At 59.6% G+C, this 13,633-nt stretch overlaps 1 protein-coding gene across 2 annotated transcripts in view; it reads right to left on the bottom strand.

Moving 5' to 3' along the window:
* Positions 1 to 13,633, bottom strand: part of ITPK1 (inositol-tetrakisphosphate 1-kinase) — a 176,737-nt gene that overhangs the window by 14,684 nt on the left and 148,420 nt on the right. For both annotated transcript variants that reach the window (XM_058292392.2, XM_058292397.1), the window contains exons 5-8: positions 10,508 to 10,606; positions 10,182 to 10,222; positions 5,845 to 6,010; positions 438 to 505 (exon numbers count right to left, since the gene is read on the bottom strand). In XM_058292392.2, coding sequence (XP_058148375.1) covers positions 438 to 505; positions 5,845 to 6,010; positions 10,182 to 10,222; positions 10,508 to 10,606 — 374 coding nt within the window. The remainder of the gene's footprint in view (positions 1 to 437; positions 506 to 5,844; positions 6,011 to 10,181; positions 10,223 to 10,507; positions 10,607 to 13,633) is intronic.

The following is a 13,633-nucleotide window of genomic DNA, read 5'->3' as shown; positions in this document are numbered from 1 at the left end:
CCGTGGATGAGCCCCTGGGCTGCCCAGCACCCGCCCTCTTCCTGCTCATCCCCTCCCCCACCCCCCGTGCAGCCCCCAGCAGCCGGCTCTGAGCCCCAGCTTAGCACCCACCGAGCATGGGGGGCCCAGCAGGCTCCTCAACACTTCCTGAACTAACGAGGACATGGAAAGAAAAGGAAAAGCAGAGAGGGAGTTGCCCCCCCCCCTACGCTCTTTCTCCATCAGGAAACGGACATTCTAGAAAGCAGGCCTTCCGCTTCCTGGCGTTGGGGGACCTCCTCGGGCGGGGCTGAGTCAGAGATCCCGCCGGGATGGCCCGGGGGTGGGGCTCCTCCCCCAGCCCTGGCGAGCCCCCCCCAGACGGGTGCCCGGGCGCGGCTGTGCCGGCCGCCAGGCGCAAAGGAGGGCGAAGGTCTCGGGCAGGCGGGGGTACGTACCGCGGTCAGCACCGAGGACGACTCCGGCTTGGACACATTGTGGCTGTTGAAGAAGATGGACTCGCGGTCTGAAGGAGAGAGAGAGAGGGGGGCGCCCGTGAGCCTCAGGGTAGCGCGTCGGCTCCGCCACCCGCCACCAGGGGGCAGTGCCGCCCCAGCCACGGGCTCGAGGTGGCGGGCGGCAGCCAATGGGGGCTCCAGGGAGCTGGAGGCCAGTTCAGCCTACGCCACGGCGGACGGGGCCCACCGCGGCCTCCACTCTGCTCTTTCTTCCTGCACGAAGATGACGGGCCTCGCCAGCCACCCTCTACCACCATGTTTCATTGCTGGACTGGGTTTCCCACAATGCCTATGGCCCCAGCCCCAAAGCCTATCTTATGGATGTCACCAAAGAGTGGACTACAGAGGAAGGGTGACTAAAGAAGAGGGAAATGCTGTGACCCTAAATATCAAAGGCCTGAGAACCCACAGGGTAGAGGCGTCTGTATGTCCCGCAGCCCCAGCATTGGCCCATGGGGCGGCACTCGAGGAACATGCCACAGAGAAGCGGCCTGGCCACAATCCGGCGAGTGAGTGCTTCACGTACAAAGGTTCTGGGGTTTTCCAGCTCCCTGGGGCGGGGATGGATAGGAAGTCAGAACCTGGGCTCCCAGAGCGTCCACCCGTGAGAGCACACAAAATAACAAGGTTGGCTTTGGAAGGTGGCCCAGCCTCCCCGCCGGCCCGTGCACCCGCTCCCGCCCCACATCCCTGCCCCCCCCACCCCCGGCCGCAGCGAGCACTGGAGGAGCAGACCCGCCCCCAGAGAAAGGACAGCGGGAGGCAGGCAGCGCGCTTGTTCGCCCCGGAGGAGAAATGTCCTTGGGGATAAACCAAGGTCATCCCTGGGGGGACGCGAGGCTGGTCGGCCAGTCGATCAGACAGAGACATGTTCTCAAGCACTTGGGAGCGTGGGATGAGAGTGCGTGAATCACAAAACCACGGCACCCCAGGGTCCTGAGTTACGAGAGGGACCGACTAGTCCATCCCACCCCCTCTCCTCCCCCAGGGACACAGACGGTCCTGGCCATGAGCCTCCAAGTGGCCCTGCAGGCTCTGCCCGGACCCCTGACTCCCAGGACTGGTGCTCACCCTGGGGGCCCAGGACCCTGAGCACCAGAACGGGAGACGGGGGGCCGGCAGAGCACCATTGCGTGCCAGGGCCAAGCTTGGGCCGCTCTCTCGCAGCCACCCCACCCGCCACCCCCAGCTCAAGGGCTCTATGGCGCCGCGACAATCATGCATCAGGAGGTGATTTGGGCGAGGCCGGGCAGGCAGGCGCTGAGCTGTACCTGGCGTCCTTCCCGCTAGCGGGGCACGCAGGCCCCCTGCCGCCCCGGTGTGCCTGACAGTCCTCCCGCTCCGACCAGAGCCCGTCCAGACGCGGGGCACGAGAGACGGTCCCGGGGAGGAGCCTGGGGAAAATAAACACCCTGCAGGGCTTGTGCAAAGCGGCCAGTGGCTCTACTCCTGCTGCGGATGGCCGAGCAGAGGCGGCCTCGGGGGCCTGAGGCCGGAGCAGGGCCAAGGAGCTGGGGCAGTGGGGCGGCCCTCTGCAGGCGCTGCCCACCTCTCGTCCCATAGCCCAGCGCCGCCAAGCGCAGGGTGCCTACCCCCCTGGCGCCTCAGGGCCCCCGGGCTCAGCAGGCCCAAGGGGAGGGAAAGGGCCAGCAAGAGCCAGCCTCTGGGAGGCAGGTGGACACAGCCAAGTTCAGGGAGGCTGGGAAACCTGCAGGTGCCACGAGGCAAACACCATGGTGCTGGGCTAGAGACAGGAGGGGACTGAGCTAGGCACCCAGAGGGGTCCAACAAATGCCTGTAGAACTGGACGGACGATGCCAGCCCACAGCTTATTGTAGCAAGGACAAAAGTCTGGACCATTCCCAAGGGAACTGCTTTCTTCCTCCTGGCTAACTTCACCTTCAGCTCAGGAGGGCAGCAGAAGACACCCTGTGCCCAGGACTTTGCAGGTTTGCCTGAGCAGACAGCAGGAATGGCCTCCAGCCTGGACCTGTGACCAAGAGGCCGTGGGACACGGGCAGTCAGAAGGGTCGGAGCCCCAGGGAAGAGGCCTGGCCACAGGTCCTCAGTCCCTCCACGGCAAGCCGATGGACCCACCGGTCCCTGCTCACCGAGCTCGTGGCCAGGCCTTGGGCACTGGGGAAACCTCGGCTTCGGGGCCCACCCATTCTCTGTAACCCAGGCTGGTCCAGAGACATCCAGAGCCCTGGGGAAGAAAGTACCACCAGCTTCCTGCAGGGGAGGGCGGGCAACGAGAGGAGGAAATGGGTGCTCTTGTGCCCACTTTACAGATGAGCGAGCAAGGTCAGAAGAAGAGGCAGTGCCAAGATGAGCCCCCAAAGAACCCAGCAACTCAGCAGTGCAGACATGAGCTGAAAGCCACGGCCGGGCGGCCTCGGCCTCGTGTGCCTCCTCTCCAGCTCTCGGGGGTCCCCTCCTAGGGCGGGGCCATGGCACAGCGGCGCAGAGGGGGGTCAAGCTCCTGCCAGTTCTGGACAAGCCTCACCTCCCTGAGGGTCAGCGTGGCCGCCTTTTCTGGGTGGCTCCCCGGGACCCGCTCTATTTCCTGGGAGCCCCTCGGCTCAGGCCACAGCCAACTCCTCTCTCACCTGTCCCCTAATTTGCAGTTTCTCCCACTAGACTGTAAGTGCACAAGGGCAGGGAGCTCGGCTCATTATCTTGCTTCCTGTGGGATTCCCAGCACCAGGCTGGGCACACGGGAGGTTCAATAAATAAACTTTTTTTTTGGTAAATAAAAGCTTTATTGGAACACAGCCATGTCCATTTATTTACAACTGTCTACAGCTGCTTGGTTGCACTGACTAATTGTGGTGGAAATGAAAATATTTACTATCTCACCCTTTGCAGAAAGTGTGCTGACGCCATTCTTTTACGTACCCCAAAGGGCAATAAAAGGTCAAGATGGAGAGTATCACAGAAGACCCCTGCTTAAAGCTGGGAGACCAAGGGGCCATGTCTTCAGATCAAGGTCAATGAGAAATAAACCCACCACACAGGAAGAAAGAGCCACGAATCCAGCTCAGCCTTCGCACTGCGGGAGAGAGGGAAGGGACACCCCAAGAATCTGAAGCCCACGTGCTTGGTGATGGGCATAAGCAAATGTGACTCTTCTCTATAAGAACGTGACTTTGGTTCCAGCCAACAGCCGAAGCAAGAAGCCACTGGTTGTAAGACACACACGTAACAAAAGAAAACAAAAACCGTGCACTTAGAATCAAAAGAAAATGGCTGTTGTGGAATGAAGACTTGTGCCCTTATGTCCAATCAGGTCCAGAATAACCCCTGAAGCAGGAGCCACTACCCGGCTGTGTGGACACGGGCAGCTGTGGGACTGGCCCCACCAGGCCCTGGAAGCAGAGAGCCCAAGTGGGGGGCTGGGAAAGAGGCCAGAGCCCCCGGCGTGCCCTTCTCAGTGGGTCCAGCTGAAAGCGCCACTGCCACATGAAGTGTCTCCCTGGGTCAGAAGGACGTACGTGAAAGCATAGAGCCCAGCAGCTCCCTGGCACGGACCCAGAATCAGCATGGGGGAGTGGATAGAGACAAATACACCGGAAGTTACTCGGTTTATATGAAACATTTTCTCCTTTATCTCCGTGTTCGTCTATTTAACCGTTATTCGTCTATTTAGGTGAAACAGTCTGCAGTTTAGGGTAAACTGGCAACTTGGAGAGGAGACCCAGGCAACATTCCCAGGAGTGAGATGCAAAGCTCCCCCTCTGTCTCGGTCAGCTCCAGGGCCAAGACCTGCATTTTCCAACCAGGAGAAAAAGGAGGGGAAAAAAGGCCAATTTTTTGTGTGTATGGATAAGAAAAGAAATCTGGTGGAACTACAGTAAAATTCGTGTATTTTCCACACATCTAAAGCAAGTATCAAAAAATATCAGGAAAATAATAGAGGATTAAAAAAATGCTGGCCTCTTCCTGCCCACAATTTGTAAGAATGTCTCCTGCTTGCAAAGTCATAAAAAGACACCCCCAAACACCTGCCTGCCCTCCTCCCCCGAGATTGTTGTACCAGCCAGCGGGCAGTGGAACCAGTGTTAGGATGGGGTGTCCTGGACCCTGAAAACTCAGCCTCGAGTCCTGTAGCCCCGGGCCTGGGAGGGCCGCCTGCACACAGAAGGAAAGTGAGAAAAGAGACGCAGCTTCCCAAAGCGTCTGCGTTCTGTATTGTGTTAGTGAAAAGAAAAATGTCCCAGGGATGGACAGCTGAGGGGGGAGGATGAGAACAGCTGAACTTAATTCAAGAGGAGACGTTTCTAAAAAGCCACACGGTGTGGATGATGACAAGACGTCCCAGCAGGAGGGACTTTAAGAAGATACATCTGCTGACTCAGATGGAGAAAACAGCCGGGGTATTTCAAAGCTTCTAGTGATGGCGAGTTTCCCTTGTGGAGATAAATGTAGGACGTGTCTCAATAAACCACGTCAGGGCAATCGAACATCCTTCTGAGGAGCCCTCTTGGAAAGCCTCACGCCTACTCTAAAGCCGCTGCTCCAGAAGTTTTGGGAACTTGCCTTATGATGCCTTTGGAACCACTAGAACATGTGTTTGAGCAGCCCCAGGCTGGCATATCGTCACCCGAGGAGGACCTGGTGCCAGGCCTGGTGGACGAGCACAGAGCCCCTGGGATGAGCTTCCAGCGGCTCCCTGAGGTCCCCAGTTACTCCAGGTGACGGCAGCGTCAGGCAAACCCCACTCATGCTACGTCTGCAGGACGTTCCATGGCCCTCACCCTGACAAGCTCCTCAGGCCTGGGAGGGGGGCGCGGCAGGGAGCCTGCCACCACGCTGGGCTCATCAGAGGCCCCTCGGTCAGGGAGGCCTTGGGACCCGGGGCTGCTGACCCCTGCCGGGGTGCAGATTCACCTCGGCAGCTGTGGAAGCAGCGAGCCACTGAGCCTCAGTTTCCGCCTTTGGAAAACGGAGACCACGAGCTAAGGCAGGCACAAGACAGTAGCTGGGACTCTTCTCAGCTTGAAACACGTGGAACCCTTCCCCCCTCGCTCTCCTGAAGGGTGACGGTTAGCGCCCGGTCCGCGCACTCCCTCCCCCCCCGGGCTCATTTTGCAGAGGTCCCACAGGGAGCTCCGTGGGCTCAGAGCACCCTCAGGAGCTTGCTGGAGCTTCACGGTGGCACAGACGGAGGGCGCCTTCCATGACATCAGTGGAGGAGGACTCCTTAACTCGCTCTCCAAGCCCTTTACACCTATCCACGCCCTCCAGAAATACCACAGGGAGGCGGGAGGCAAGCGCTGGGGACAGAGAGCAGATGCCGCCGTGGCCCCGGGCCCGGGACAGCCCGGGTCGGCGCGGGTCTGGTTACCTGACGTGCCCGCGGAGAAGTTCTTGAGCGAGGGTCTCTGCACCACCGTGTAGGACTCGCCCACCACGAACACCTTGTACAGGACGGCGTTGTGGTTGATGAAGTTCTGGACCACGCAGGGCGGCTGGATGGCGTTGAGGCCCTCCTGGTTGAACACGATGGCCATCTGGGGGGACAGGGGCCCGAGAGCGCCGTCAGAGCTCCAGCCCGGCCCGGCCTCAGACGCGGGCGCACCGTGGCCCCGCGGCGTGAGCCACAGGGACACGGGAACACCTGGGCAGCTACAGGGGATACAGACGAGCCGGAAGGAGGAGTACAGCTGGTTTCCTTCCTCGGTGGCACTGACCTTCTCTCAACGTACCTGACACAGGATATTAGCCAATTCCCCATGCACTCCTGACAACTATCTGATAAGAAAACCTTGTGCGTGTTCTTTCCAACCGGGAAACGACAAGCATTAAGTGTATGTGGTGTTCTCAGGTGACTTTTATATGCTCTGGACTCCTTTGTTCAACCTTTGGTCTCATTTTGTGTAGTCCCTTCCTCAAACGATATTACTGCCTCATCCTAGCTATTGTTATGTGACTACAATTATACATTTTACAGAAGAATGTATCACAAGAGTACAGTCAGAAGAAACAGTGTTTTAATATATACATGGGCAGCTTTTAGAGATGGAATTTTAATTTTAAAATGTTGACATTTTTCTACCCTTCAAACTTTGAATTTAATAAGCATAATATGAGAGGGTAATGTACATACACTATCTCTTAATTATGAGCACTGCAGGAAAATTAAAGTATATGTCAAAAAATAGTTGAAAAATCAGTATGTTCTTTGCGTTTTTAAAAAGTCAAAGTTTATGTCAGGGTTAATTTGGTCATAAGGATCGGAAATTATGAAATTCAATAAATATGCTCTAATATTATTAAAAACAAAACAAAACAAAACAAAATCCCTGGGGATCATTCCTGCTGTGGGCGTTTGGAAATCCTGCATCGGTCAGGCCTGTCATGTAAGGTTGAGAAGGCTGTGCACTGCACAACCCCAGGGAGCACTATTCACACTATAGCCTCAGGGAATTTTGGGCTCTGCACTATTTAACCCTCATGGTATCTCCAGAGGCTCCTCCACAAGGACCAGGGAGGGGGAGGCAGGAAGCAGATGATTTTGGGATGTCCTGGATCCAAGCCTGCATGACAAGAGTTGCCTCCTGTTTACCTTTCAGATACGCCTCATTCTAAGCATTTTACTTGAGGTACCTCACGGCATCCTCAAAATGCACCTTTGCATTAGGCATCGCCATCACCCCCCTTTACAGATGAGGAAACTGAGGCCCTGAGAAGTGACTGCTGGGAAGTGACGGAGCCTAGAATGGTACCTGGTAATGCCTGGCACCAAGTCTTGTCCTCTTAAAACACTAAACCTTACAGACAGACTCTCAAGGAAGAGGAAGATACCTCTGGAAGGCCCAGTGAAACCTGCTGCCAGCAACTGACTCCTCTGGGGACTGAGGATGGAGAGCAAAGGGGCAGCTGGAAGAAAACGCTGTCCTTTGGCCAAGGCTGGGCCTGCTCTAAGGACGGTGGGACGGACAGGCCAGCCCACGGCATATGGGTCAGCCTGGGCTGGGTCACAGCTAACTCCTCAGCCCACGGGGCCCCAGAAGGAGCCATCAGATGCCCAGAGCTGGCTGCCCAGGACCACAGGGACCAGCCGGCCGGCTGCCCACCCCCGGCTGCCAGTCCTCACGTCCATGGTCACATTACCCTCCATGTGCTCTGGGGGCCACTTAGCTGGGCAGGGCAGACAAAGGAGTCCAGGCTCCAGGGATGCTCTGAGCCTTTGGCTAGGTAGTTGGCTAATTTTTTGGTGTGTATTTTTGGTTTGCTTAGCAATTCCTTAAAAACAAACTGATGGGGAGTGGGTGTAGCTCAAGTGGTTGAGCGCCTGCTTCCCATGTACGAGGTCCCGGGTTCAACCCCCGGTACCTCCTAAAAAAACCAAACAAAAAAACCAGCTTGTGAACATAAAATGGAAATGGTGTGATTTGGCAGGCCCAGCCCCGTTTTGGGGAGAGTTCCTGTGTTCCCCTATTCAACTGCTCTGAACACCTGCCCCAGGCAGCAGCCGAGAGCCAGAGGCAGGGCTCGGGTGGCTGGGACACGGTCTAAGTCCCTAATCAGAGGGCCCCACTTTCCTGTGTGATCTGACCCCGTGGCGTGCTGCACTCTGCACCCCCAGGCACCCTGAAATCAGTGGGGAGCCCCAGTGCAGGCTTATCCTGTGGAGGGCTCCCCGCAAGGGGGTACGCTCCTCATGCTAACGGTCCCCTGCGACCCGCACTCCTGGGAGGCCCAGCAGGGCTCAGGTCGGAGTCAAGCCTCCCAGGGGAGAGAAGCCCCTCCCTGAGAGGGCACCCCGGTGGTGGCCGGGGAGGGGTGCACGTCTGTCCGTCCCAGAGCTGGTCTTGGACAGCTGGACTGAGGGATGACCATCACCTCCCTGAAGGAGCCGATCAAGGTGAAGATACCCCGGGGCCGTCGGGGGCCTCCCAAGGAGGGAACTTCCTGGGATCCAGACACTCTCTCCCCACTCCCGCCTGCTGCAATTACCCGGCAAGCTCTGGGGCAACTGGTTCCAAGCAGCTTAGAGGTGCCCTTTACTAGCACATCCTCTGAGCCGGGCCCCAGCAACGGCTCCACGTGCAGTAACTCACTTATCCCTCCCAAGAGCTGGGCTAGCGCCAGTTACAAAGGCGAGAGGCTGAGGCTGAGGGGTCCGGCGACTGATCGAGTTGCACGGCTGGGAACGTGCAGGGCCAGACGGGTCCCAGGTCTGCCTGGGTCTGAAGCCCAAGTTCTGAAGCTTCCTGTGAGCAGCAGAGGGGCTCCCTGTTCCCAAGCTGACCCCTTCTGACTGAACCCCAGTGGCGATCACACTCACTGCGCAATCCTGAGAAACCCAAGGGGCCGACCTGCAGAGGAGCCGGTGGTGGACGGGGCGGGCACAGGACGGGAGGTGGGAACCGGGGCCCGCGAGGGGGCACAGCTCCGGGGCAGGGCCCGTGGGCTCGGTTCTGGCTGCTCCGGAGCCTGACTGTGCCCGCCGCTGGTCCGAAGCCCTTCCCTTAGGGGGTTGCTGCCTGGCCAGGAGCCAGGGAGGCCACGAAGGGCCAGGCAAGCAGAGCGTAAGGGGCACGACAGGCGCTGGCTCAGAAGAGCTCGCAGCAGGTGACAGTCTAGATCACACCCCCACCTTCCTTGCCACGAGCACGGGCCTCACAGCAAGGAGCACAGTGTGCAGACACTGTTTATAGATACCGGCCCCCCCGCCCCATAAATACATGCCAGGGTCCACTGTGCTATGTAAATCTACAAAAGCTCACAGCTGCCACGCCTTCCGCTTTAGCCCTGCGCTCTTGGAGTGTTCCCGGGGACAGGCGCTCTCCGGGGGTGCACGAGGGGACCGCGGAGGCGAGGTACCTGCTGCCCGGGTCATGCTCTGCCCACCAGGCCACCTGGCCTGCCTCTGGGGCACCCCGGCTGGTGCTGAGGGTGGAGGCCCCACGCTGGGCTGAACCCCGAGGACGTGAAGTGCAGAGTGGAAGGGAGGCCTGGACAAACGCCCTGGAGCGAGCTCCCGGGACTGCAAGGGGCACCAAGACCTGCGGAGCCCCTGCGTGGTCCCCAAATGCTCCCCCGCTTCCCGTCACGTGCCACCCCTAACAGAGCTGTCCCCTCCGCGGGCTCTGCCTCCCCACTGGGCAGGGATCCCGTCTTGGGCATCCTTGTCCCGGCGCCCGAGGCAGGGCCACAATGTCGGCTGAAGGAACGAAAGCAGGAGCAGGTGGGCTGGCTGTCCCCTGCCCCAACCCCTCTTTTAAGTTTGGCAGGACCGATGGATTTTCAGGGGCTGGACGGAATCTTGGGTTAATAACCCCGCCCGCTCCTGCTCCAGTGCCTGCGGGGAACGGGCTCAGTAAACGATCGCCTCAAGGGACCCAGGTTCAAGGCCAAGAAGAGGTCGGAGGGGTTTGAGTTCCAGTTCCCAGCAGCACATCCACCATGCCCCGGGCAGGGCGGGCTCCGAGGCCGGGCTGGAGAACCTGCGGAGCGCCCCCGTGTTTCTTCTGCTGGGTTCCTGTGGAGCCTGGAGGCGGGGGGAGCCGAGGGGGACAGGGGGGCTACTGGGGAGCCAGGGCACCCCCAGGAGCAGGGCAGCAGGTCTGTTCGTGGGCAGAACTTAGGTCCCCAAGCAGGATGCCGGAAGCTGAAAGGGCAGGGAGGGGTGCAGGGGTGGGAGGGGGCAGGGCAGGCCAAGCTTCTGCCACTCACCTCGTGAGAGTTGGTGCCATGAGCCACTCTGGTTTTGCAAACTGTGGAGGGGGAAGAGAAAGTAGAGAGGAGTTAGCGGTGGAGCCACATGGATGATGACAACTAGTGCCTGACTCAGGGCGACCTGGACAGACACGGCCAAGGCTGGAATGGGGGGGGGGCAGTAAGAGCGGCCTCTGCAGCCCCCACTGGGGCCCCTTTAGGACAGCCCAGGGGTCCCAGGCAGGCCCTCCTCCAGGCTCAGGCAAATTTCCAACAGCCCAGCCCCCCCCAGCTGAGCTGGGACCCGCCAGACGTCCCACCCACCCCCGCCGCCGCATACGTACTGAACGGGAAGGCCAGGCCGTTCTTCTCCAGGAGCTGCATGGTGTCCTCCCCACACGGGCTCGGGAGCTCCATGAAGGGCGGCGAGCAGATCCTGTCGTCTGGGCAGAGGGAAGCCAGTGTCAGCCGCCTGGGCCTGAGCAGGCCGCGCCCAGGATGGAGCGGGCGGTGCCCCTGGCCTCAGAGCCTGAAGCAGGTGCCGCTTGCTGCCCCGAGCCCCCTCCACCCGGTGCATCCCTGAGCTACCCTTGCCCTCCCACCCGCTGCCTGGGGGGCAGGCCTACGCCGGGGGCTGGGGGCAAGTGCCCCATTAGGCTCAGGGGGCCCTGTCTCTTGGTACGACACAGGCAGCGCACAGTGTGGCCACCCCGCAAGGAGATGGGCCCGGCCAGGGCACCTGTGGCCTCGGGGGCATCCTGACACACGCACCCCCGTCTTCCGTGGCTCCGGCCTCGGAGCAGCGGATGCACAGTAAAAGCGTCATGCCTGCTTCCTTCCCGTGGCCCCAGCAGGTCCCCAGGGCTTCCCGGTCTCCCCGTGACCCAGTGGGTCTCCAGGTCAGGTGGGCAGTCAGGGAAGGGACTGGTCATTTCTGGTCAGTGGAAGGATAAGAGCGAGACAAAAACCAGTGCCCCACCCCAGCCAGCCCCCACCTGGCTCTTACATTTGGGGTCTCCCCTAAAGGAGGATGCACCTTCACAATCCAGCACCCGCTGAGCAGCGCCACACCCAGGCCTGCTCTGTGCACCCCTCGCCTGCCCTTTTCAAGGCCACCCAGGCTCATAAGTGGGGTGCCGGGCCCAGAGCCCCAGCCAGGGGCAGCAGTTCAAGGCGTGAGGGCCCCCCGGCCGAGGCCTGGAGCCGGCCCAGGGCGCCCCACCACCCCCAGGGGTCAAAAGCCTCATCCTCAGCCTCCTTGGACCCAAAGCCCTGCTCATTGTGGGTAACAGTGCCAGGTGGGGCCTGCGGCTGGCAATCCTGGTCCCCCCGACCTGCTCCGGCCTTCCACAGCCTCTGGGCCGGCTGCCAGCCCACCTCCTCTGGAGGCCACCCTCGATGGCCCTGATCCAGCCTTCCCCGCAGGCCCATCTGTACGTGAGGTGCATGCACACGCACGGTAACAAGAGCATGTTCTTTAATTACGTTTTCTAATGACATTTCTAGTACGAGAAAACAAAGGATAAAGGTAAAACCTGCAGAAAAGAGAGAGGAGAGGCAAAGACCATGTGTCCGTCGGGATCATTATTCTTGCCTTGGTGTAACCTGAACTTCCAGGTACTCAACCGTGAACATTCTCCTGGTTCACTGACGACTTTCCCCACCACGTGACATACTGGCTTCATCATCAGAAACGCCACACACTTCGCCCTCCCAGCTAAGGGCTTTGCATACATCCCCTTGGAACTCCTCAACATAATCCCCTAAAGAGACCAACGAGGCGTGAGAGATGAAACCACCTGCTTGCGGCTGCACGACTACTCCTTCACACTGACGGAACCTCCTTGCACCCCAAGACTGCACGTAGACGGGTGCGGAGCTCCTGGCACCTCCCACTGGCTCTGCCAGGCCTGCCTCTCTTACCCACACTTACTAAGTATCTCCCCTCTCTGCAGGCCCAGCTCAGGCCTGCTCTGCCCGACTCTACCCACAACACTTTCTGGCCTCCTCGTCTCAGCTGAGTCCCATGCTGCCCGCTCCATCCCCCCTGGAACGTGTCTGGGGGTCCACAGCCCAGAAGGGGAGCCCCTTGGTGGATTCTAATGGTGCACTGGATTTTCTGAAAGGCTCTGGAGTCTGTTCTGTTGATCATTACGTGCTCAGTGCCAGGGACCCCACCAGGCTAAACGGATTATTTGTGGGATAACAAAAGGCACCTGGAACCTCACTGAATATACAATTACACATTTGTTAAAATTACTTCTTGCCACAGCTGCCTTCCCCGATCAGACCACAGACTCCTTGGGAGGTGGGGCTACCCGGTACTGCTGGGCACAGCGGCTGGGGTGGGCTGACAGCTAGTGGAGGTGGGGGCAGCCTCTGTCCAGACACTTGGACACCAAACCAAAGTCAACAAGCAAAGCGGCGGGACTGTCCCCAAGAGCTTTTTTTTTTTTTTTTTTTAAAGATTATTTATTTATTTATTTAATTTCCCCCCCTCCCCTGGTTGTCTGTTCTCGGTGTCTATTTTGCTGCGTCTTGTTTCTTTGTCCGCTTCTGTTGTCGTCAGCGGCACGGGAAGTGTGGGCGGCGCCATTCCTGGGCAGGCTGCTCTTTCTTTTCACGCTGGGCGGCTTTCCTCATGGGCGCACTCCTTGTGCGTGGGGCTTCCCCACGCGGGGGACACCCTTGCGTGGCACGGCACTCCTTGCGCGCATCAGCACTGCGCATGGCCAGCTCCACACGGAGTCAAGGAGGCCCGGGGTTTGAACCGCGGACCTCCCATATGGTAGACGGGCGCCCTACCCACTGGGCCACCCAAGAGCTTTTAACTACTTGGCTGGCCAGGAAGTTATTACATTAGGCCAAGGTAAGGTCCAGCCTCACTGATCTCATAAAACGGACGCCAAGAATTATACAGGGCCTATTAAAAGAGTTTTATTCCACCTCCACCCCCAAAGTCTAAACGCTAAAAAAGAGCAGGGGTGTTGGCAGATTTCAGCGTGTGGAGACTTGCTGGGGCCTGAGAAGGGTGCTTGCTGAGCCCACGCCGGGCAGTGTCACCAGCACTGCATACGGCCGGTGCTGATGTAATCCTCCTCGGTGCTCGGGCACTGGCCCCTAGTTACAGACCCGAAACGGAGGCCCCGAGAGCCGACGTCACTGTCCAGGTCACATGGGCCAGGATGAGGAGCCAGGCTCCCACTGCCGAGCAGGATGGACGGCAGGAAGATCGGGGTGGAGTGGGGGGTCCCGTCCTGGGTCCTGGCTCTCAGCTGGAGGCCGTTCTCTAAACACCCCTGCCCACCGCCCACTGTCAGAACGGGGGCAGGCCAGCAGGGGACGGGCTGGGAGGGAGGCAGCCGGGCGGGCAGCGGGCTCCTGCTGGACCCTCGGCCCAGGAGGCCCACCCTAAAGGCCCCGCCCGCAGGACATGCTGAGTCCCTGGGCCCAATAATGCCCCTGCCTGG

The sequence above is a fragment of the Dasypus novemcinctus genome, chromosome 3 (genome assembly GCF_030445035.2).
Source record: "Dasypus novemcinctus isolate mDasNov1 chromosome 3, mDasNov1.1.hap2, whole genome shotgun sequence".
Taxonomy (NCBI): Eukaryota; Metazoa; Chordata; class Mammalia; order Cingulata; family Dasypodidae; genus Dasypus; species Dasypus novemcinctus.
This window is presented reverse-complemented; position numbering and strand designations above follow the sequence as displayed.